We start from the raw sequence: 26908 nt of genomic DNA, 5'->3' as shown, positions 1-26908 counted from the left end.
CCGCTTATGCCAATTTATGCTGGGTGTTTAATATGAATAGGGAGGTACATTAATTCATGCATCCAAACATATATTCATACATAAGTTTTTTCATTTGCTCTTTTCATCAAGCATATCAGCAGATGTTGGCAGAGGAGTGAGTGAATGCGCTATATTAAATTAGCTGTAGTTGGAGCGAAATAGTTTGCCAGACTGGTTTATTGTGCTCCATAAATTGGTTGAACATTTTTTTTTCGTTTCTACTCTGTCAATCGAATTCTTGGTTACCACCACGTGCTGTTCCTGGTAGTGCACTGTTCGGACTAATCAAGGTGAGGGAGTGCGACAATACACACACAAGTCAAATTGGCCGCCTGAGTGTCACTGAGCACGCAGCCATTCAGAATTACAAACACATCCATGCACGCTCGTGCTCATTTTTAAAGGCAACCATTCAAACACATACAATCTCGTAGATACAAATGTGCCTTCATTTGTATGCGTTTTTGTCTCTTATGTCATTCTTATAGATACCACGAGTACGTAAGTCGCTCACAGCACAATGCGCTCTTTTAACAGCGACTCTGCCCGCTTTACTGAGTAGTTTCGGATGATTGTCACGCTCTATACTTCAGGACAGTTGAGTTCAACTTGTGGTGTTGTGTATATTTCACGTCGCAGTCATTTGCTAACGAAGTTGTCCTTATCAACAATTTTTTTTTTGACGTAATTTCATGTTGCACACATTTGGCTAAGAGCGCCAGGCGGCAAAGTGTCCCCAAGCAGCGTCGTAAAGCCAAACATGGCAGCAACGCAGCCGACTACAAACTAAGAATACTAAAATGTGTTCGTGTTGGTTGGTGGTACTGTGTTCTCGCCTGCAGGGTTGCGTATGCTACCTGCATTGGTGTTAGTGTCAATATAGCCGGTGTTGATGCTAGCGCTGGTGTGAGGCAGCTGTTAAGAAATTGTTGTTGCAGAAGTGGCAAAAGCAGAAACTGGATTTCTCACAGCGACAAAAAGTGCCACAGTCAGTTAGTGTCACCCACGACTTTGTTGAAAGTGGACATAAATGCAGGAGTGAAGTAGAAGAAAAACGGCGGGCACATCTTTTATTAAAAACTAGAACAAGTGAATTGGTTGGTGGAAGAAATAAACCACCTACTGTAAGAATAAAAGAGTCGGTCAATATTGAACAGTGTTCGAATTCAAAATAAAGATATAAACAATAATTAATAAGAAATGTGAATATGTGGGTGTATATGACTGATTGACAGACTGATATCGATAGATGAAAAATATGTATTAAAGTGATTTAATTAGCTCTATACTTAAGAAAGGAGTTTAAACGAACTAGTGCGTATAAAGAAGAACAAATTTAAAGCTTGGAACCAAATTTTATATAATAAACATATTAAAAGATTATTAAACGTTCGCTGCAATTGCAAGAATTGGTTAACTACGTAAATCTTGCGAGACGAAGCAAATAGTTAAAAACGCACCTACCTGAGAAATTACTATATAGTTTGGAAGGGATATAAGCAAAAATTATCTACTAATTTACAAAAAGGTAAGAAAATTTGTTTATCTCAATAGTATGTTTAGAAATTTGGTGACCAGTGGCTTTAACGTGGAAATTGTGTTGTGCCGTCGGCACTTTATTTTGGGTGTAGTTAGTGTAAGGACAATTCAAAAACACGAAGCATTTATAAAATTAGATACTACTTGATGTGGAATACCTAAGGGCTATAATTTGTATTTCAAGTGTATGTGAGTTGGAAATTAAGATGAAAAGAAGTTCGAAAAATAAAGGGGAAAAGAAACCAAGAAAAAAAATAAAAGTTGAAGTCTGACATATAAGCCACAGATCGTCAACAATTTTTTTAATTTTCAATTTATTTTTTGCACAGTTTGTTTTGGATCGACAGTTACTGATTTGCTATTCTGTGTTGAGAAAATATACTACAGTTTTTGCTGTTGCGTATTTGCAATGGCGTAGCAAATGTCTATCCCAATATTTCTTGGTATATTGTGTAAATATAATACCAAAATCCGGAACTCCTCTATTTTATTTTATCATTCAATACAAGCAGATACGGCATTTTCAAAGTGTTGGTTAGGGACGTTGGCAATTAAACTAATAACATGTTTGTATCCTAACTTATTTATAGTTTTCTGGTTTCTATAGGTCAAGAAATTTTCTAATATGCAAAAGTTAACAGAAGAATCTTCACAAATGGTTACTTGTAAAGTTCAAATTTGGTGATTTTTAAGACACGCGTTTTTTTACTTATTAACTTTTCTAAAACTTAGCGATTGTTACAATTTACTAAAATATAAAAGTATATTTTTTCCTTAAATATGGATTTTTATCCCCTAAATGTAAAATTGGTGAAATAAGCAATCAGAACTAAAGTCGAGATTAAAACATTTTGAAATATTACCAGCATTATATTCTCCGCAACCAGTCTACTATAATCACAAAGATTTATATGGCTATTGCTATAAAAATTATGATTTTTTGGACAAAAACCAAACAGCTAGGCTTGCATCCTATACGATTTTGACATGTGTACTCATTAGAATCGGAGTCTATTGGAAGTATCATATTTATCGTTTGCGTGGAAATAGTTTTCGATTCGTGATCTCATAGAGGCCCCAAATACATTCAAAACGCTCTCCTGAAACTTTCAAAAACTTACTTTGGCTGCTCAAGCTAGTGATAATGAATTGTCAAAATGCTCTAATAAAAGTATTTTAATTTCGTTTCATTGGAATTATAGTATAACAAATTGAATAACTGATTTCCCTTTTGCTGCGAACGCAATGAGTTTTTTTATGCATAGATTTGCAGTAAGAAAACTATTGTATAGGTTTGTCCGATATAGCTAGGACTTTTGTAAAACCCCCTCGTTGAGTCACTTAGTAATTATAGTAATAACTATATATTTTAATAAATCTTTGTTTATTACTTAATTTAAATGTCCTTACATTTTTAATTTTTAAAATAACTATCAACTTGAATGTTGATATATTTAATATATAAACATTCAAGTTGATATTTAAAAAATCTTTTATTTTGATTTTGTTTTTAAAAATTTATATTTTGTTTATTTTTGAGTTTAGATATTTTCTAACTAATTAGAATTTTCTTTTTTTGAAGTTATTCAAAATTTTAAGTTAACACGAAAACTCAATTAAAATTATTTTAAAAGTTAAAGTAAAGAGTACAAAGTAGTTAACACTATAGTAATAACTACATAACATCACCTAACATTTTCTAAACCTGTGGTGCATTTCATTTATCAACTTCGACATTTGTCAGACGTCAGTATAATACTAAAGGTTTGCACTCATAACTCCAATGGCCGTAAACGCTAATTAGAAAATACACATACATTCATAAATTTATTTATAACAAATTATTATGCAGACTCAAGTAGGAGCGGACACAAAAGTTAAGGCTAGTGAAAGTAAACGACGATAATGTGGCGAACGTAGAACCATGAATATGAGAAGAGCATAATATCAACGTCAGTCGCACTGGCTAAAGCTCGCCGCTTTAGAAAGACCATTTAAATACGATAATTAACAACTTGACAAGACAAAACACTAAAAAGACCTTGTTAAAATTTGTTATGTAGCTTAAAGCAGCCAAAATAAGTCAAATTGAACCAAAATAAAAACTTTGTCTAAAATGTTTGGGGAACACTGCAGGCGGTCGCCTTCATACGCTTGATAAATAAATTCCAAAATTATATGGCTCAGTTTCCATTGTTAAAAATATTTTTGTTTTATATTTATATCCACATAATTAGTTATATACTATTTTGTGGCATATAACCGAGAGTGGCGTGCAAAACTTTTTATCATCTTGTTTTCAGCGTTCTTTTAATTATTAGTCGTACTTAAGTTTAACTGTGAGAAAAACTGGTATTAAATGCCTCTATTAAACCACTAAAGAGCGAGGTCAAAGACAAAAAAATAATAATAAATCAGATATACATTTCGACACATGAGGTATGTATCTACTTGTACTTGTAATTAAGCGGGCATAACGAAAATTCCACACACAATACAACAACAATTGCGCCAAGCGTCCAAACGTCCAATGACAGACGACATCTCGTAACATTAAATGGGCTGACGATTCTGCCGATTTTTTAATTAAAATTTCAATTGAAACGAATAAATCTGAGCACAAAGAGGCAGCCAATCGAATTGGCCCAAAAATGTTATGAGGTCATGGCAACTCAATTGACAGCGCTTTAGTTCAATTAAACGAATCACTGCAGATGTCCGTTATGTACATTGATGTTAATATGTATGTTGGAGTGGGCCGATCCACATATTATTTAAAAAAAAAATTGCCAAAAGAGAGCTTATGTTGAGAGAGTTCAGGACGCTGTTTTCATTTTTGAAATACAGTCGAAACTCTTTTTTATTGTAGCTTGGTTATGTCCTTGACGTCCGATTTGTACAATTCATATGTCATTCATTGGCGGCCACCGTGGTGTGATGGTAGCGTGCTACGCCTACCACACCGTATGCCCTGGGTTCACACCCCGGGCAAAGCAACATCAAAATTTTAGAAATAAAGTTTTTCAATCAGAAGAAAATTTTTCTAAGTGGGGTCGCCCCTCGGAGGTGTTTGGTAAGCGCTCCGGGTGTATTTCTGCCATGAAAAGCTCTCACTGAAAACTGATCTGCCTTGCAGATGCCGTTCGCAGTCGGCATAAAACATGAAAATGACTTCAGAACTTAAAATAACATTAGAAAGAAATATAGAGCTTCATGAGACCAAAGTAATAGCATTGGTATCAATATCGAAATATCTGATTTAAATAGGTTAAACGCGAAATTCACTAAAAAGTAGAAAAGATACATTTAAAACAATGTGTAATTAGTTGAGTGGGAGACTACAAAATCTTATACGGAGGTTCAAAAAGGCGTTGGGGGCATTATTTTTATTGAAGAAGGCCATACATCAGAATTCAACTAAAGCCCTCTCTACCTAAGGCAAACATGTGTTGAGTTAATAAGGAGATAAGATGTTTTGTAAAAATGTCGGCATGTCGTCAGAAAAATATGCACACATACATTCTACACCGACCATGTTTGGCACCAAAGTTACTACATTGCAGCAACAACTAGCACCATTTTATGTGCTGTTTTATCTCACACCCTCCCTGCCTGGTGACGCTACCAATCGCTTTGTGCTTTAGTGCTTCTCGTACTCCATCAGCCGCACATTTGTGATATTTGTCCTCCAAGTCACGTTGATAGTGGCTCAATATGTTTTGCTGTCCTCTTAGCGGTAATACGATTTTACAACTACTGGTCTTCAATTTTTATGATATCAAAAGGCGGTTAACTCCATAGCTTAGTACGACCTAATCTATGCGAAGTTGTGAATATCTAAAGAGAAATAAAAAAAATCACATTTAAGATCAAGAAAGTCGTCCTCTTTGTTAAGATCTCATCGTTCATAAAAGCGTTTATATGTATATGTGAATGTATATACAAAACTACGAAGAGTGGGGTACTTAGAACGGCTCCCGACTACGATTGCAGCAATCAAAACTTTGCTGTTATTATTTTTGATTTTATTGTTGTTACTGGTTGTAACATTTATTCATACAAACTTGCAAAGGTACATATAAGTATGTACACACAAGCCTGACAGTATTTGTTAGATTGAACATATTTCCAACTGGTGGCTAACGTTATGATCTCTCTAATGGAATCGTATAATCTTTTAAAGAATCCTCAGGATACTGGTTTATGATTTTTGTACGTTGACATTGATGTTATTTATTTTAAAGAACTGAGCTAATCCATTTATTCTCGTATGACTGTTAGTTTACAGTTTAAGTTTGAAATTGTTACTATCAAATCAAAAATTTTGCTACAACCAAACTTATTCAACATGATGATTATAAATAATTCCTACTATAGATGAGACCTCAAAACCGTTTTGAATTCTGTGATCAAATGTCCTCGCAATAGTCATTTCAAATTTGTAATATTTTGCCTAATTTGCTTTAAGAACATGATTAAACTCATATAACTGAAATTCATAAGGACCATGTTAACCCTTTAGCTCTCTCGTAAAAAGGTTTGAACAGTGCAAATTAAATAATATATCGGAGGTCGCCAGAGTAAAATATCCAAGAAAAATATTCGCCGGAGAATTTCTTGAACGATATCGTCGCACTAGGGACGTGGAAAGACAGGCGGAATAAAAAAAATGAAAGATTGCGCCTTGAAATATGCAACACATTTTTTAATCATCTTCGTATTGACGTCATTTTCCACAAAAATATTTAACGATTAACGATTAGCTTAACCAACAAAAATATTCGTTTGGAAAAAAATGCAACTAAATAAAGCATACAAAATTATTGCCTACTTCAAGACGAAAAATATCTTTTTTTCTCTTCTGTGGTCTTCCACGTCATTTGTTAAAAAGTTTGTTTTCTGAGAGCATCCATAGTAAAATTTTCCGGCAAATAATTTTCTAAAATTGTTTAACCCTCTAAATGATATTTTATGCAAACAAAATTCTTGCAAAAAAAAGGATCCAACAACGTAAAGTTTTAGGAAAAAACCACAACTTTTGCTATTTTCAAAAAAAAAAAAAAAAAAAAAAACTCATTAAAATGACATTATTAGCATAATACTCAATAAACTTTTATGCTTGACCCACACTAGAGCCCAATTTTAGAACTAACATACTCCTCAAATCTCAAGCGTTGTTTCTCAGTTTGAAAATCATAGTTTTCTTAACAAGAGGGGATTTCTATTATCTGACAAAAAAAGCGTTTTCTCATCTACAAATAATTCTCAACTTGTATTCATTTGTGATTTTCTAATTGGACTCAGATGTAACATTGCTATAAAAAATATATAGGGTTTTTAATTTATCGGTTTATGAATTATTAGTTTATTTAAAATTAAAAATATTTGAATATGAGGTCGAGAACTGGGAAATACTCAAAATTCTTCAAGATTGAGGAAAGAATGTGGAATAAGTGGATAATGACTTTGGATATCAACTCGGGAACTACAAATTTTTTCAAAGTTTGGGGAATATGTATCTTTCCGATGATTCTGGGGTATGCATTCGTACATAAATATCTCTCAAAGTCATATTAAAGTAACAAATATTATATCATTTTTTCTTCTCCGCAATTTACTTTGACTCAGTTTTTCAAAAAAGAAGTAAAAACTCAACGATTGGAAAAAAAGTTACAAGTTGTAACTAATTGCCGGAATACATGAAAGATTTATTCTGTCGCCTGCTTTTTACGCCTCTCCTATCTCTCCTTTTCGTACACACGTACATACATACAAACTAACGAATACCATACATTATGGCTTTATAATTACCAATGTGCGATCTGATCGGTGTTGCTTTTAATGGCTTGTTGTACGCTGCCCGGTTGCCTATTGTATTTTGTTAATGGCTTTTTATGAAAGTATGTATGCCTTCTTTCCACGTCAGATAATTGACAACTAAAGATTTTGTCAAAGATTCTTTGAAACGCATAGTCTAACGCAAGCAAACAACATACTAAGAGAGCTCTAAGAAAGCTCATTAGGATTTTATAACAGTCAGAAGCTGAATACCTAGAAAAGAGTATAAAAATTCAAGCAACATAATAAACAAGCTAAGCATCTAAAAAGAGGCTAAGACGGGATCAACAAAGAAACTGTATGGATGTACATATGCATGTACACATAAGTTAACATCAAGAAAAATCCAATCTAAATGTTAATGATCAGCGCATACAATCAGCGGCGATAATAAATCAACATCAAGCGAACAATCTCAGTAGCCACCAAAACTCACCGAAACTCCAGCAAAAGTCACAAGAGTCACATTAATAGCGGACCGCCATCGAACTGTCCCAGTGATAAAAGTGTCATCTTCGTTTGGCTGCTGGTGACTGTCGCTGGCGATTATTGCTGAAGTTTGACGAGCGGAATGTTTGTTGTTGGATGCTGGATTTTCGATTGAGTGGAAGTGTTTGGTCTGCTGCTGACACTTTTCTTGGCATTTACAGCTTTTTCATATTTTTTTTTTACTGATGTATGTTTGTATGTATGTATGTGTACAATTTGTATATTCACAAAATAGTACAACAAAAATAGTGCTTAACATCTTAAAATCGTGTTTTTTGTTATTTTATGTCATTACTGTCTTTTTTGTTACTTTCGAATACATTAAAAAAGTACTGTCATTTTTATGTCATGGCTCGGTTTATGTTTGTTGTTGTTCGAAACAAGTGACAGATGTTGATGTATGTAACTTGCAAGCATCAATTTATGGGTGCGAGTTATTTATTTTATGGCTATACAAAAATACAAACATACAAAGGTAAATATGGGAAAAAGTAAGGTCGCGCAGCTTACACGTGTTACGCATGTTGTTGTTGTTGTGATTGTGATAGGCCGAAATTAATTCAAACAAATTGGAATGCTATGTTGACAAAATCACATCACAGTTCAGAGGAGTTCAGATGTGATATTTTATTTACATACATACATATGTACGTACGTTTAAGCGTCGTTCTCATTCTCATGTGACCACTGTCCACTGTCTTTCGTTATTTTATTACAATTTTTATTTTTGTTGAAATGTGCTGATTGTAAATCGTAAATGAATTTCCTTCGCGGCTTGATTTGTTGCTTCTGTGTGAGTCGTAATTATTTACGATCGATTAAAAATCTTCACATCTCACACAATTTGCATATTTATGTACATAGCTAACTGTGTTAGTCGCAGTACACTGGGCTGAATACCGTAATTCTTGCACTAGATATTAAATTGTCGAGACCTTTGGTCATTTTAATTTTTCCCGGTGTGCTACTGCGTTGGTTCGAACATGGGGCGTCTAAGTCTCCAATATTATTTCAAGTAAAACCATGCCATATTGAACGGCATACGCTAGAAATTTGTCGAGGCTTCTGCCATCGTAATCTATCCAATTGTTCTAATTAAAGCAAAATAAACAGTTACAGTAAAGCCACCTTAGAGATCAAATTGATAACGAGCATAATTTTGAAAGGCCAAGCTTCGTTGTTGTTGTTGTAGAAATAAAGACACTTCCCGAAGGTTTTGGGAATTGTGATTGACAAGCACGATTAAGATACAAGTCCGATCCTCTCGGGAACGATATAATATGATCATATTGCACCTTTAAGGCCATCGCGCACCCACCCCATGCTCCATGAGGAACTTGGGATCGCCTGAGCCTCGCCTGCTCTAGAGATTGGATTCGACAAGGGTACGTGTGGTTCACATATGGGTTGGATAAGCTATAAATTACGTTGGCAACCCTTGCGCTACACAACCCTTCGAATAATTTGGGTATTTTAGTCGCCTCTTACGACAGGCATACCTGCCGCGGTTATATTCTTGGGCCCAAGACCAAACTTTGTTTCTCAGCAGTGGCTCAGCTTGAGAATCATAGCATTCTCAACAAAAACGGCATTTTTTTATATGACTAAATATTATACCTTTCAAGTTGGGAAAGTTTCAACTTGTACTCGAAGCCGATTCCCTAATTTTAGTTAAATTTAAGATTTCAATACGGAGATAAATGGGCCTCATGCATAATAAGCGTGCATTTGCTTAGCCTCGGTTTTTAAGTAAGAGGTGGCTTCGTTTTGATTTTAATAGAGAAACAAACTACACAACTTTTAGTCAGAAAATCGAGTTTTAGGAAATTCTTACTTTTTATGCATGATACCGAATTTATTTACACAATATTTGGTCTAATTCCTAAAAAATTTAGTTCGGGTTCCTTTCCTCTTCTCTTTGTAACGATGTTGAGGGTCTAAGAGTGTCTCGAAGGTTGGAGAATAATATTGGATATCGTCTTCGGAACTTAACATGTTATTTTAATGTGAAGCAAATGTGTCGAGTGGGATTGTTATTTGAAGAGCAAAGCTTTTCGTGTAAAAAGCTCTTCTAAATGGACACTTCTATGAGTATTTCATTCTAAAAAGCTTTTTAAACCTGTTGTATATTTTATGAATGACGTGATAATCTATACCAATGTGTACATACATACATAGATACTTGCATAAATGTTCTTCTATAATTATGAGCACGAGGCGCATGAGAACATCAGGGAAACGAAGATAATCCCCTTTTTTGGAACATCCATAAGAAGGTATATCGCGTCTCTTGCTGAATTATAGGTGGAAGCGATTACCTATTTACATATGTACATAATTTCGAAAATTCTTTTATGCAAACTTGCTAAGTTTCCTAACAAGAGACAGAAAAAGAATCATTGCTACTTATTCATAATCGAGTCAGACATAAGAACACTGTTACTTTATATATATATGCATAATATAGATTTGCATACATGTTCAGAGAATTTATGAGGCTTCGACATGGCAGTTTGGTGACGACGTTCCTGACATATAACTAAAACAACGCGGCGAATTATAGCAGCCACCGTTGGCTAAACGTAATAAAAAGATTTTATTGGCCCACTGACAAGAAAGGATCACCGGATAGCTTCGGTGCAATTTACAATTTGCAAGTTATGAGAAATTGTTCAATGTTATTACACACTGACATATTTAGGTGTGTATATACAGTAGATCGTATTAAGAAAAAAAAAAGTTGTAAAAGTAGCTAAATTCTCATAATAAATTTCATACATCTTCTATTACATGGTTAACGGATTTATGTCCTTTTTGCTTGTGAAAATGAATTGAAGCTTCATATTGTTCTTGTCAGAAAACTAATTTTTTCAGTTACAACCAGCTTAAGTCCGCTTCCAAAGATACTTAGAACGGCGCTATACGAAGATATTTCAAAGAGAATTTTTGAGATACATCATTATTGACAAAATCCCTCAATCAACTTTGTCTTATTACATATTTGCGTGTGTTTATGCAGCACAACATAGTCCATATTTGAAAAAATTGAAATCCTCATTAGAAAAAACAACTCTAAAAAATCATAATAATTTGTTTACATTCATGAAGTACACTTGAGTGCATTTACTGGCAACGTCAAAAGCATCAACGTAAATTATTTGAACCTCAAGAGTTTTGATACGAACCTCAAATATGTACGTACGATAGCGACACATTCCATAGGTACTACAAAAGCCTTCGCTTGCTGAGACATACATTTTGTCACTTCATTCTTCTTCTTGGACATTTGCAGTGTCAAGCAAAAACCATAAAGAGGCGTGCCTGACACTTTTTCATTTTGTTTTTTACTGTCATCCAGTTTTTGAATTTGGTGTTCAAGATCACTTGAATTTATGATTTGAGTTATGTCTTTCCCCAACACTCTGGGTTGTTGGTATATTTGTGTGTTGGTGTACATGGACCTAGATTTATGCGCGTTCATTGTCCGACTGAGGTTGTGTGTCGTTCACATTAATTCCAATACAAAAGCTCACAATACTGGTTGGTTTATGATTTTGCAAAAATAATATATGTATATACACACATACATACATGCATTCTACATGATTATACCCCTACAATCTCTTCGATTACTGTGAATTGCTGTTGGGGACATTTATGGCATAATTTTTGTGTGTCCTTGATTGCCAGTTGTCTCTCGATATTGCTTTTGCCACTTCAGAGACACAAATCTTTGCATTATTCTGCAATCATCATTTAAAATTATACCTGCAAAAGCACGCAATGCCTGAGTTTTTTACATTTTCCTTTTGAATCATCGAGTTGTTAAAAAAAAAGTGAAGTATAAATGGATAAAACAATCTTAAACGGATTTGGTCTCAACTCGTTTCACTTTTGTCGCTTTGTTGGCATGACAAGTGATTCCATATGCGAGTCGCTTAATGCATTCAAGTGCGTATTCGCTTATCCATCACATGACATCAAGGAAATGATGTAATCTCCTTCTTGAACCAATTCAATTCACTTCACCCCACTTCAATTCAATCCACTACAAACTGGATTTTTCCACCCGCTTTTGCTCATTCCTTATAAGTGTATACTCATATCGTGATATATACTGACTTATCGTATCATTTCGTTTGTATTAAATTCCGGCTGAGGCATTTTTTCGCTTAGTAGGAGATGTCATCTTTCTAATTATGTTCAGATGATCGCAAACAAATGTAGTCATTCATACTCCGTATTTGTTATTGGTGGGATGAATTGTTACTCTAACCGCATATTGCCACTTCAGGCTGTCAATCAAGATTATGCTAGTGCCATTTCACGTATATATAAAATAAGAATATCTATCTTTATACAAAAAGCGGAAACTCGATTCTTATTTGAAAATCTTTTGTTTGATGTTTTTTGAATGAATAAAATCAGGGATTGCAAATTACTGTTATTGGTCAAGATTTGAACTCAACAAATCATACTGAATCAAAAATAATTATTATTTTTTAAATATTTTAAAAATATTGTAAAAAAGCAGTTTAATAATAGAACTTATAATCGCCACGGTCCCTGGGATAAAACCTGGTTGATATACGTAAGTTTGTATGTTTAATATATATCTTTTTCGAGGAATTATAAATATTTTTACCACCTATGTATGCCTACAAAATAATCCGTTTATCAAATCATTCTAATTAATTTATTTTATTTCCTTTCGTTTCAGGTTAATTAAATACAAAACAAACCACAAATATGGAACACCTCATGTCTGCCTTTATGCCACCATCCTACCTGCTAGGTCATCCGCCAAATGCAGCAGCAACTACCATGCACACCTCAAATATCGCTACCTCGCCAGCCACTTCACCCATCGCAGGTGCATTGGCTAAACCAAAGCGCTGGGGCTCCCCGCCTGTCAACCTTGCCGCCCAGTTTATCAACCCTATGACAGGCAAAAAACGCGTGCAATGCTCCATTTGTTTAAAGACCTTTTGCGATAAGGGCGCATTAAAGATACATTTCTCTGCTGTACATTTGCGTGAGATGCACAAGTGCACTGTTGAGGGTTGCAATATGGTATTCAGTTCGCGTCGTTCACGCAATCGTCATAGTGCGAACCCCAACCCAAAGTTACATTCGCCTCACATCCGCCGCAAAATCTCACCGCACGATGGACGCACTGCGCAACAATTTCCTGTGTTTTCATTGTCACCTGCTGGTCTATTGCCTTCGGCCGCATTTCCGCCCATAATGCCACACTCACACACCGCTGGATATGGCGCGCATCCATCGCCTATGTTTGGTGATTTCCCATCGTCTCGTAGTAATGTGAGATTACAACACATGCTATCTAACCAGGAACATTTGGGTATAAGTATGAGCATGCGACATGGCTCAACAGGTACAGGGTCTGCATCAGCTTCCGATGGTGAGGCTGAGGATGAGAGCTACATACTAGATGTACATACCACCGCCTCCAATACTAGTCACGGAAATAGTCACAGTGATGTGGACGATTATTGCAGGGAAATAGATTACGATGATGATGATAATGCTATGGCACATGATGGCCAAGAAGATGAAGAGCTCATAACAGTATCCATCGAGGAGGAAGCTGAGCAGATACTGCATCAAATAGAGAATTCCAATGAACCGCTAGATTTCAGCTTGCATAAGCGACGTGTAGTTGCAGCTGATGAACGCTTATCCAGTCCAGTTACAACAATGCAACATACCAACAGTGGAGATAGTGATAGCCATAAAAGAGCAATGCTGCCCAAATCGAATGGTTTTTCTATGGATTGTTTACTAGGAAAACGCAAGCGCAGCAACAGTGATTTGTCTGTGGAATACACTGCGCCTGTGGTTGTAAAAATGGAAGCTGAAGAGGAAACAAACTCGAATAGTACGGAAGGTCTTGATCTTTCCTCTCAATTGGTTCATCAACGAATTTCCGATTCAGATTCTTCCAAGCAATCTTTGACTACATCTAATTCCTTGCCCGCTTTATCGCCAGAGGACCATCAGTTGCGCTTGCTACAATCGCAAATGTTTGCAGCAGCCGCAGCCGCCGCCGCAGCACAGTCTTCCGAAGCACCTTATGTGCCGACTGCTTTACCTGCATTAGGTACTTCGCTTGGATCGCCTAATACACCACCCATGTGGAATTTGCTCTCTGAGGTCTACCGTACAATGCTGATGAACGATGGTATAAAGCAGAATCCGAATCAATCTCAATACAACGAAATGTCAACGAGTGTCATCTCGGTGTAGAATTTAGTCATCTCAATACCCATTATTTCGACCGTCCTTTCTGGTAGTCAACTTAAACAACGTTACCTTGTTATGTACTTTTGTGTGTAATTTTAGTTTTTTACTATCTTTCTGTTGCAATTCATATATGTTTTTGGTTCAATTGTGAATCCAATTTAGCTTATTTGTAAATATTCATTATAAAAACATACATTTATTAGTATTTTTGTATATGTATTTCATTTTACCTGCGAAAGTATTCACACTATAATTAATTTTAAGTTTGGAAGTGCAGCTCACTCTGAGTTAAAAATGATAACTTAACGTTCTGCAAACGGAACCTTAGAGTATTAATAACACTTCCATGGATGTCAAGATTTTTGGTAAAATTAACCAAATATGTATTATTTAAAGTTATTTTCCAATAAAAATGTCTCAATGTATACGTTTGTTTTTAAAGATAATTTAATTGATACTCAATTTAACTGTTATTAATGTACAACGTGTTATCGGAGACTAAAAATCTCAGATGTTAGAATTATTGCTTAGATATATTGTAACATATCATATTGAATATTAAGTTTAAGGTAAAGTCAGAAAGTATATTTAGCGAAATAAATAATAAAACAGATTTACAAAAAATAAAATTTATATGAGAATTAAAATCTAAAACCATTTTTTATTATCCAACTTTGCTAGCGCTGGATGGGGTTTTCTTCAAATTGCATTTGTGGTAAACAAAAAGTGCGTTTCCAAAGCCTCCAAATAACTTTCTTTTCAACAGAAGTTCCCTGCCTTTGGGAACCGAATAAGAGCCGTGATGATGGTGAAGATAATTCGAACAATGAAACAACTATGCCACAATATTTTACTAGAGTGTGCAAATCTTAGTGTGTCGTAAGTTCTGCTCTTTGCTCCCTCGAAAGGAATGCGACAAGGACAAGAGAAAGTTATTGTTGGCCTTAACGAAAACCGAGTCTCATCGTAGCTCCTTCAAATTCAGGTCATCGATGTCATACTCAAATTCGAAGCTGTGTAAGACTTAGTCAAACTTTAATGCCAGTGTGAAAAGTTAATGGAAAATTACTCCAGTCAACAATGGCTTCGTCGTATTGAGGATAACTAAGAAATAAAACTTAACATCGACGAATAAAAATTACATTTGGGCCCGTATCGTGTTTAACGATCACGTATCGAAAACCGTTTTAAGGAAATTCCGCTTATTTAAAATCTTCTGCTAACGTTCGTATCGCTGAACTGTCGAATAAATAACGCCAATATTCAGTGTTGCAAACTGGGCTTTATTTAGATAAATTTAGGAGTAGTACTTCACAATTATACTTCACAACCAATAGCGTGCTTAAATCAAAACTGAATCGTTATTACTCAGCTTGCGCTGCTTTTATACTTTCGGTTTCCTCGTTAATCAATTTCTCCTAAAGTCTAGTAATTTCCCGAACAGTTGTAGCTCCTGCTTGGTTAGTTACCAGCTATATAAGTACATGTATATTTGTAGTTTATAGCCATATGCGTGTGTATGTGTGAGTAACTACTTCGGTTGACGTCTACTTCTGTGTGTGTGAGATAGCTCTTTGTCGCCATATACATAAGTGTTGCTAGCTTTAATGTGTACACGTACATAAGAGTGACTGGTTCATGTTTTCGTTGTTGTGTGATTATTTACTAACAGCTTAGTGATGCTAATATTCGTCCCAATAAAAACTATCAAACTATTAATAAAAAGTATTATAAATTATGGATATAGTTTCTACGCATTGTAACTAGCTCAAATATCTCAGTAATCTGAATCACCATTTTAGAGCTATTGAGGTTTAAAAAATCGATTTCAATCACGGATCGTAAAACAAGATACGGTCCCAGATCTCATATCATATCTGGCATTTCATATCGCATTCTAAACTAAAAAGGATAGTACTCAAAATCAGAGACATTTTATATAAATCATTCTGGACAGCACAGCGGTGAAAAGGTGGCATGAAAAACGTTGTAAGCCCTATTTTCTTCTCGCTGACAACCGTTAAGAGTACTCTCTCTTATTTTATCGAATATCGATTCTTCCAATGTCGTATTTTCCACCATAAATCATATTTTGTAAATATATTGAAAAAAATACTAAAATGAACTATGTTTTATTTAATAATAAACATTTATTTGTTGCATTCCTAAGAAAATTTTGATTGGCGCTTACAACGTTTTTCGCGCCACCCTTTCTAGTAACTAAACTTGTATAAAATCAAGCTTAACGATAAACCTGAAGATTATTATCACTGAATAAAAAATTATGAGGTATTTCGTGATTTTTTTTTTTGAATGTATTTAACCAAAAAAATGGTTTGGTATAGGATGCAACATGGCTCGGAATTTGCTCAGATCAGAAAACAATATCTCTCGAAAGTTCATGAAATAAATACGAATTAAGCTCAAATAAGTGATAAAATGTGAACGATTTGGTTGAAACATTCGCTCTCAAAACTAGGTTATCGTTAACGAGTACCAAAAATAGTAACGTGCATACAAACTACATTCGTTACCGCTACCAAATTCTTGACCAAACCAATGCTATCAGAAACAGAACACCGAAGATGGCGAAACGCCGGTACTAAAGCGACGGAGTGAATGGCCACCTATTTGTAAACTCGCCCCCTTAGTGGTAGAGCAAAAAAATGGCTACAAGCATTATGCAAAATTAAATAAGCAAAAAAACAGCCGCCGTTGTGTGATGGAAGCGTGGTCGTTTACTACAGGGATGTTCGCGGGTTAAAACCCTGGAAAAAGCAATATCAAAATACCTTAGAAAAGCTTATTTCCCCACGGAGTCACCCTTTGGCAGTGGGTTTAGTTTATTTCTGCCAGGAAAAGTTTCTCAGAGAAAATTCGTCTGGCTTGTAGATTTCGGCTATTCGAAGGAGAAGTTCAAAAGTAGCACAGCGCAGATCGAAAATGGTTTTTGGAATAGTAAGTAGACATTTTTTTTTTCAGACAACCTGCCATAGCTGCGCAGATAGATCCATTTCGAAGGGTGCTAAGCCTTCATTATCAGTACGCTTTAGACACGCTGCGATAACCATTTAGCTATACAGCGATGGTTTGTTTGACTGATAAATTGCTACTTCTATTCCTCTTTACCAAATATATTTAATCAGCGTTGCGCCATCTGTTGCAAGACACTGATAATGTTGGATTTGTTTAAAATCAATTGTTTATTGTCAATTACTTTGTTTGACATTTCCCAAGTGCTCTTGGTTTATCAACAATTGTTTTTTTTTTATCGGCCTATTGATAAAGCATTCAACGTTCGAAACGAGCTCAAGGCCAGAACAATATTTTTGTAATGATTATTGTTTTTTTTATTTTTTCTATAATTGAAAAATCAATACAGATGATGAAGGCTTAGCCCTCTTCGAAATGGATTTATCTGAGCAGCTTTGGCAGGTTGTCGGAAAAATTTTCTACTTACTATTCCAAAAACAAAATACAATTTTTCAATTATAGAAAATTAAAAAAACAATAATCATTACACACAAGTAAAGGTGTCTAAATTCGAGTGTAACCGAATATTATATACTCAGCGTGAGCTTCAATTGTACATTTCATTTCAGATAAATTACTTTTCTACATAATACGTGGCACCGCCCGTTTAAAAAAATGTCTCCCCATTTCCTCTTACAATAAAACTTGAAAAGTGAAATATCATTGACTCAAAACTATTTTTTTGCTAAGTTATAGCTTATTATTCTAGTCTACGACCCTTTTAAAGTTTTTTTATATCTAAGTTGTCGTGGTCTTTAACCGATCCGGTCCATTTTTACTAGAAATATTTTCTGCTATAAGGAAAATATGTGTACACAATTTCATTACGATATGTTAATTTTTCTTCGAGTTATGGCTCCCGAAACATAGATAATTGCTTAGTCATAAAAGGGGCGGTGCCACGCCCATTTTTTAAAATTTGAAGTTGTTCCTATTTATTGTTATAAATCCACTTGGGAAATAAAATACAATTGATATAAGACCGTTTTTTGTAAAGATATAGCTTATTTCATTCATCCACGACCCTTTTAAAAATCTTTTATAACAAAGTGGGCGTGGTGCTTAACCGATTTCGTAAATTTTTCTTCAAAGCATTCTTATAGTAAACGCAACCTCTCTGCCGAATTTTATTACGATAGGTTTTACTGTTTTTCATTTATGATTAATAATATTTGTAAAATTGATTTTATCACAAGTGGGCGGTGGCACGCCCATTTAAAAAAATGTTTCCAAATTTTTTATCAAGCCTCTCAATATCAGTCCACATGTCAAATTTCAACATCCTAGGTGTATTATTTACTAAATTATCAAGTTGTTTGATGTTCTCCAAAATTTTTTATATATAAAAAGTGGGCATGGTTATCATCCGATTTCGCTCATTTCCAATACCAATTTATTCTGGGTCCAGATAAGCTAGTGTACCAAATTTGGTGAATATATCTCAATATTTACTCAAGTTATCGTGCTAACGGTCGGACGGACGGACGGACGGACGGACATGGTTCAATCAAATTTTTTTTCGATTCTGATGAGTTTTGATATATGGAAGTATATATCTATCTCGATTCCTTTATACCTGTACAACCAACCGTTATCCAATCAAAGTTAATATACTCTGTGTGCAAAGCACGCTGAGTATAAAAATTATTGTTCTGGCCTTGAGCTATTTTCGAATATTGAATTTTATTTTAAGTTAAGATCTGGTTCTTTTGTTGATTGCGTTGTATTCGATCCAAACAGAAATTATACATACTGCCCTAGCACGACGTTTCGATAATTCCGAACCAGTAGGAATGTTTTTAAGGTGTCGAGAAAAAAGGCATACTCATGTCGGAGCTCCTTAAAGCTAGTAGAAGAATTTTGTTTGTAGGCTATATATGTATTTATCAAATACATACATGTTAAATATGAAATAAGAAAACTCAAACTGTAGACTATTGAACTAGTAAAAATCTAGCCTCAATCGAACAAGTACTTTTTAGTACTTAAGGCTTAGTTCTGAGCAAGAAATTTTGGTTACTTGTTACGGAGTTCACTTCAGGGTAGCGCTGAAGACAAAGAGGCATTCCTGGTAATTAATTGGGAGATAAAACCGCATATCTTGATTTACACTACCACTTAAGGACCAAGCAAATGATTTCATTAGTCAACTTTGTTGTTGATTTCTGAATAAGGCTTTGCTCGTAATTCATCGACACCGGATGTAAATTTTGTTTATGAATTTTGCACCAAACGGCTCTTTGAGGTTTTATTACAACTTAATATTTCCTCGATTTGGCAGTCATCAAAGCCAAATGAATTCATTCAAAAACACCAACAACACGAAGCAACACCAAGCTAGCATTTTAGCTCAAGTAAAATGTGTGTATATTTGTATATCTATGTACAAAAATCCATATTTCACAGATTTCATAACAAAACTGATATAATTAATTTATTATTTCTAACATTCAATGAAACATACATACATATATACACACATTTGCTTGTAGATATGTAAACAAAAACAGTGGCCCTCCACTCTGAGGCGGAACGACTTACAACCCATCAAAACTATGAAAATCACATTGGAATATTGTGTACATATATCTTACGGCCAATATTAAGACAGCGTTAAAACAACAACACAAGTAAATGAAAACCAAAAATCGTTTCTATTACATTTTGATGTCAAACGAGATTATGAAATGAATTCCACATGGCCATAAATGCAAACGTCGTTAGCGTCTTCGAAAATCCGCCTCCCTGCGACAATCTAATAATTGGCCAATCGGTGAGCCAATACACCATATGCGCATATATTTATATATATATTTTTTTTCAAAATACATACATACTTATAGCATAAAAACACAAACGCATATGTATTAGTATTTAAACTTTTTTTTTGAATTTAGGTATCACGAACAAATGTTTGATTTTAATAATGACACTGCCAACGTCGTTTCTCTCACCCACCATCCCCACGTTTTCATTGCGGCAATTGAATTTTTTCGAAACTTTTTCTAAAATTAGATTTTTTTAAAGCTATGTACATTCGAAATTTTTGCTGCTAGACCATTGCTGTGGTGCTTTATGACTAAAGTGAGATCGTATTGATTTGTTTCATTAATTTCTAATGAGCTGCCATGTGATGCATTCCAGGCGGATTGATAGAGCAAAGTTAGCAATCAAATTATAAATAAACAATAAAGAATTGGCTAAGAATTATGTACATATGTATATGTATGAACATCCATGAATATGTAAAAAAAAAAGAATACATGGCACAATATACCTACGGGGGGTTTAGGCCGAGCTTCTCTTCCAATTGGCGTCAACCTCCTTTTAATTTTCCCTAAAAATTGGTGGAACGCACCTATTTACACATTTTTTGCTAACTTCGAACGGCATATGCACGGCAGAGAAATTTCCCCTGTGAAGCGTTTCATGGCAGAAATACACTCGGACTGTTTCCCAAATAGCTGCTGCTGAATTCTTGATGTTACTTTGCTGGGGACATAAACGCTACCACCACACCACGCGGGCCGCCTGCAACAATAACTAGCACAGTGGACTGTAGTGATAGTGGAATATTTTATCACTACCACTAATAATTTAGTGCATTGTGCCCAACAACGAACAATCTGCAAGTGAACAAATTTGGAATTGAAGAAAATGTGTCGATAAAGCCATGAGGCTGAAACCTCTGAACCTCTTGGGCTCAACAGTTTCTACGAAGTTTGTAGTTTAAAGCCCTGGGAAAAGTAACGTCAATTTATCTAGAAAAAAGTATATGCGTTCGCATGAGAGTATAGGTTCTGCCCATTAGTTGGAAAAAATAAAAAAGTAGAACTCCAAACATTGGATGAGATGATCGACATACTCGTAATTCTCCCCATAGGTATACCGCACCAGGTTATAATTATTAATATTTTGAAGAAGAATAAATTTATCTGACGGCTGCCTAAAAACAAAAAAATGCAGGGATGCTGTTATTCAAAAGATGCCATTGAAAATTTCGAATAGTAAAATTTACTTCTTTCTAAAACACCCACTGCAAACCCTTGAAGGTAAAAAAAGCGGTGTAACACCCCCTAAACAAATTTGATTTTTCATACTGCATATCTCTGAATGAAAGAATGGTATAAGGTTTGGGAGTGAAAATGGGAACGGAATGTTGGAGCGAGAGTGACACTTGGAGTAAGAGTGAAAGTTAGAAAGAGAAGCGCAGAGTGATAAGGATAGAGAGTGCAACTCAAAAAGGGGTAAATGGCAAGAAGAATGACTTGGAGAAAAAATGGGAAAAGGTGAATTAAAATAGGGGTATAAAATATGGTTCCAAACTTTAAATAAGAGATTTTTTTCACAATTAACGTTTCAGATGATAATAAATAAAAAAAAATAAAGGTAAGGCGCGATAACCTCCAAAGAGATTTTAGCCCGAACTTCTATTCCAATTTGCGTCGTGCTCCTTTTTAATTTTACCTACAAATTGGCGGGACGTGACCTACTTTTTTTATGCAGACTCCGAACGGCATCTGCAAGGCAGATGAGTTTTCACTGCCAAGGGGCGACCCAGCTTAGAAACATTTTCTTCTAGTTGAAAAAATTTTTTCTAAAATTTTGATGTTGCTTTGCTACCATCACACCACGGTGGCCAAGGTACCCCATAAGGACTCAAAGAATTAATTCACATGTAAACACTGGCGGATCGTGAGCTTAGCTGGTGGGGAGGGGGGGAGTGCGGACATGCTATCAAAACGTTTCACAAATTTTGTTTTATTTTTATAAAAGCGGTATTCATGTATAAATTGCCATGCAGCGTGAAATTCCAAAATTTTGTGCGTACTGCTATTTTCATGCTCAAGAAAAATGCAAAATTTTTCATTTGATCTGCATACACCGCTTAATAATACCAAAATGTAAGCTTTCGTTTTCAAAGTATTTTCGAAAGTATGTATGTATTCTGTTTTTAAATACTTTTTGTATTTTTATACTCAGTTGAGCAGAGCTCACAGAGTATATTAAGTTTGATTGGATAACGGTTGGTTGTACAGGTATAAAGGAATCGCGATAGATATAGACTTCCATATATCAAAATCATCAGTATCGAAAAAAATTCGATTGAGCCATGTCCGTCCGTCCGTCCGTCCGTCTGTTCGTTAACACGATAACTTGAGTAAATTTTGAGGTATCTTGATGAAATTTGGTATGTAGGTTCCTGGGTACTCATCTCATATCGCTATTTAAAATGAACGATATCGGACTATAACCACGCCCACTTTTTCGCTATCGAAAATTTCGAAAAATCGAAAAAGTGCGATAATTCATTAACAGAGACGGATAAAGCGGTGAAACTTGGAAGATGAGTTGAACTTATGACGCAGAATAGAAAACTAGTAAAATTTTGGACAATGGGCGTGACACCACCCACTTTTAAAAGAAGGTAATTTAGAAGTTTTGCAAGCTGTAATTTGGCAGCCGTTGAAGATATCATGATGAAATTTGGCAGGAACGTTACTTTTATTATTATATGTATGCTTAATAAAAATTAGTAAAGTCAAATTTTAAAAGAAAAGTTAATATCTTTACAGTATATAAGTAAATTATGTCAACATTCAACTCCACTAATGATATGGTGCAACAAAATGCAAAAATAAAAGAAAATTTCAAAATGGGTGTGGCTCCGCCCTTTTTCATTTAATTTGTTTAGGATACTTTTAATGCCATAAGTCGAACAAAAATTTACCAATCCTTATGAAATTTGGTAGGGGCTTAGATTCTTGGACGATAACTGTTTTCTGTGAAAAAGGACGAAATCGGTTGAAGCCACGCCCTGTTTTTATACACAGTCGACCGTCTGTCCTTCCGCTCGGCCGTTAACACGGTAACTTGAGCAAAAATCGATATATCTTTACTAAACTCAGTTCACGTACTTACCTGAACTCACTTTGTATTGGTGTAAAAAATGGCCGAAATCCGACTATGACCACGCCCACTTTTTCGATATCGAAAATTACGAAAAATGAAAAAAATGCCATAATTATATACCAAATACGAAAAAAGGGATGAAATATGGTAATTGGATTGGTTTATTGACGCAAAATATAACCGTAGAAAAAAACTTTGTAAAATGGGTGTGACACCTACCATATTAAGTAGAATGAAATGAAAAAGTTCTGCAGGGCGAGATCAAAAGCCTTTGGAATATTGGAAGGAATACTGTTAGTGGTATTACATATATAAATAAATTAGCGGTACCCGACAGATGATGTTCTGGGTCACCCTGGTCCACATTTTGGTCGATATCTGGAAAACGCCTTCACATATACAACTACCACCACTCCCTTTTAAAACCCTCATTGATACCTTTAATTTGATACACATATTGTACAAACACATTCTGGAGTCACCCCTGGTCAACGTTTATGGCGATATCTCGAAAAGGCGTCCACATATAGAACTAAGGCCCTCTGCCTTTTAAAATACTCATTAACACCTTCCATTTGATACCCATATCGTACAAACAAATCCTAGAGTCACCCCTGGTCCACCTTTATGGCGATATCTCGAAAAGGCGTCCACCTATAGAACTTAGGCCTACGCCCTTTTAAAATACTCATTAATACCTTTCATTTGATACCCATATCGTACAAACGCATTCTAGAGTCACCCCTGGTCCACTTTTAATGCGATATCTAGAAAAGGCGTCCACCTTTAGAACTAAGGAACACGCCCTTTAAAAATACTCATTAACACCTTTCATTTGATACCCATATCGTACAACCAAATTCTAGAGTCAGGCCTGGTCCACCTTTATGGCGATATCCCTAAATGGCGTCCATCTATAGAACTATGGCCCACTCCCTCTTAAAATACTCTTTAATACCTTCCATTTGATACACATGTCATACAAACACATTTCAGGGTTACCCTAGGTTCCTTTTACAACATGGTGATTTCCCTTACTTTGTCTCCACAGCTCTCAACTGAGTATGTAATGTTCGGTTACACCCGAACTTAGCCTTCCTTACTTGTTTATTTGGTACTTTTATCATCACTGCGTGTATACATTTCATGCTTATATAATTTTAATAAAACAATGTAATAATAACAATGTAAATAAATGTTATGTTTAAAGACACAGAGGGAAATTTTCTGAAAGTGATCATCGAAAAACTTCATAATTTACTTTTGGGCAACAAAGGTATTATTTGATAGCTATCGGTAATACAAATAAATGCTTGTCTTCGATTTTTCCAAGAAAAACTGTATCCTTAATTATCGCCATTTCAATTTTCGTTATCCTTTTTCTTTTAAAGTTGAATAGCAGCCCATAGGCTCCACCCATCTTGACAATTCAAACACCAATTTGAAATTAATTAAATTTAAAATAATTAAAAACTCTTCATGAGCAGGGGAAAAGTCCCCCCCCCCCCCTCCCCCCCGTAGATCCACGCCTGCATGTAAATTAAAATCACTCGAACTTGTTGAGTACCCATAATGAAATTTGAAATTTTAACCTTCGGCGCCACGCATTAATTATCCCTTTGACTATGGGATTACTGTATGAATGGGTAAATTTGAATAAAATCTTTCATTTAAAGTCTTGAATTAGGACCTCCCTAATATATATGTATAAATTTATACATACATAATTATATACATTAAAGAATATGTAAGTAAACAGGCAGATATGCACATACATACAGATGTACATTTACATATATTTGTCTACCTTCATATCAAAAAGATATCAAATTCAAATGTCGTCTTTCATCTATGAAATATGACACATCCTCGCCGTAACAAAGGACACTGACAATAGACGCAATGAATAAAAATTTTAAATTCAACCGACAAAAAGCATAACGGACCGATTTGGAAGCATCTACTTGACATTGCCTCTGACAACTATAGAATCAAGCAAAACTGTCAAATTTTGCACAATTTGCAGAGAAACAAGCATGAAAAATATTCAAGGAACATCGAAATACTTATGTAGATTTGTATAAGAATAGAACGTTGGCATTAGGGATGAGTTGCTACCAGAAGCTTCAGAATTGGTAAGCGCCGCGGTCACAAAAGATGTGGCAAATAGAATTTTATAATCCAATTTTTCATGGTAGTTCCATGAACATGTTTTTATGTATGAACAGTTAGCTGTTCACCTAAAAGTGACTGGAAAGCTTCTTTATTTTCTATCTGCTACACATTGTAGAACCAAGTACATAATATTTGTTATGTGTGGTTATTTGTGGTGGTGAAAAACCGCAAACTGCGAGACGAAGCACGACAACGGTAACGACAGTGTGGAAATGTCAAGTGATGTGATAAGTCCTCCCACGAATAAAGTAACGCATTATATAAGGTTTATGTTATTTGATCATAAGTCTTATATCTTAAGGTCAATAAAATGTTAAGAGCGTGAATCAGCGAAGCTATTTCGTTCATTGTTTCCACTCGACACAATTGCATAAACATTATTATCCTGGGTCCAGCCAAGTAGCACCGTTGGCGTTTTCCTTACAAATACTTACATCAATTGCTGGTGAGCGCATCTATGCGGGTGCATATGTGAGCTTGTTTGTCATATCATATCGTGTCATGCATTATGAAATTATCCTTTATACCGATTGTATCATGTGAGACGATCGACTCCCGTGGGATCTATTTGGTTTCGTAATTTTTATTATGGGTTCAAACGGTTTATTGCGCTTGACGGTTCAAGGATGAAGAGCCTGCGGGCTTGCAATTTGTGGAAATTTCAATTGAATATTTACATGCGTCGGTGTAATGAAATGTTGGAAATTTTGAAGTGTCGTAGCTAATGTTTGTGTATCCACATCTGTAGACATGAATGGGGAGTACGAGCATCTACTTCCACTTAAAAACAAAAAAAAAACTACAATTGATATGCACTTGAGTACGTTTGACAGACACTGACTCTAGAATCAAGCGAATGTCATGCAGAGAAGTGCAGGTAATGAACGGATTAAGGTTGCTTCATACATCCTAATAGAGTTTAACTGGAAAATTAATTTTGAAAATATGTAAGTACAGACATCTATTATACATACATATTTGCTGTGTAATAAATCAAAAATTTATGTGCTGAATTTTTTTTAGTAATTAATGAATATCAATTTTTATTGAGAAAGCCGAACTTATTTACGAACCTGACGTACAATGTTTTGTCGGCATATTATCTTGTCTTTTTTTACATCACTGATACCGCCAGTCACATTGATTACTGTATAAATTTATCCATACTTTCAAACCTTCTCTCATCTGTTGAATATTCGGGCAGTTTTCCGCCTTTCATCCAAGATATTAAAGAACTTGCTCGGCTCTATTTTTTCTTAAAGGGATTTTCGCAGAAAAGTTCGTACATACATATGTATGTATATGTACATATGTATAGCTACGTTTGGGGTTCGTCGCGATTTGTTTTCACCTTTCTTAATAAGGCGACAATGAGATAGCTTCTGGGATCATTCATTTTTCGACTAAGCTAAGTTGACACATTCCATTCAGAAACACAATCACGGAGGAGGAGTTTTCCCTCGTATGGCCATGGAGTTTTTCCTTTAGAAACAATAAAGTCGCCGTTCAATGTTTTGAAATCTTTCCGGAGTAAGCTCTCATGTTTTCGAAACACTGATAAGAAGAAATCATTTCCTATGGTTAGAGTTATGTGCTCTTTTCAAATGCAAAGCATAGCATTTTCTGGAGTTTG

At 35.1% G+C, this 26908-nt stretch overlaps 1 protein-coding gene across 1 annotated transcript; it reads left to right on the top strand.

Moving 5' to 3' along the window:
- Positions 1-761: 761 nt before the first annotated feature.
- disco (disconnected) lies at positions 762-14717 on the top strand. Its single transcript, XM_067781194.1, has 2 exons — positions 762-1549; positions 12608-14717. The coding sequence occupies exon 2, from the start codon at positions 12637-12639 to the stop codon at positions 14155-14157; it is 1521 nt and encodes a 506-aa protein (XP_067637295.1). The 5' UTR covers positions 762-1549; positions 12608-12636; the 3' UTR covers positions 14158-14717.
- Positions 14718-26908: the final 12191 nt, after the last annotated feature.

The sequence above is a fragment of the Eurosta solidaginis genome, chromosome 4 (genome assembly GCF_040869045.1).
Source record: "Eurosta solidaginis isolate ZX-2024a chromosome 4, ASM4086904v1, whole genome shotgun sequence".
Lineage (NCBI taxonomy): Eukaryota > Metazoa > Arthropoda > Insecta > Diptera > Tephritidae > Eurosta > Eurosta solidaginis.
Note: the sequence above shows the minus strand (reverse complement) of the source record. Positions and strands in the feature narration are given on the sequence as shown.

Coding starts and splice junctions, on each gene's coding strand:
- disco (XM_067781194.1), top strand. CDS start 12,637: ATGGAACACCTCATGTCTGCCTTTATGCCACCATCCTACCTGCTAGGT.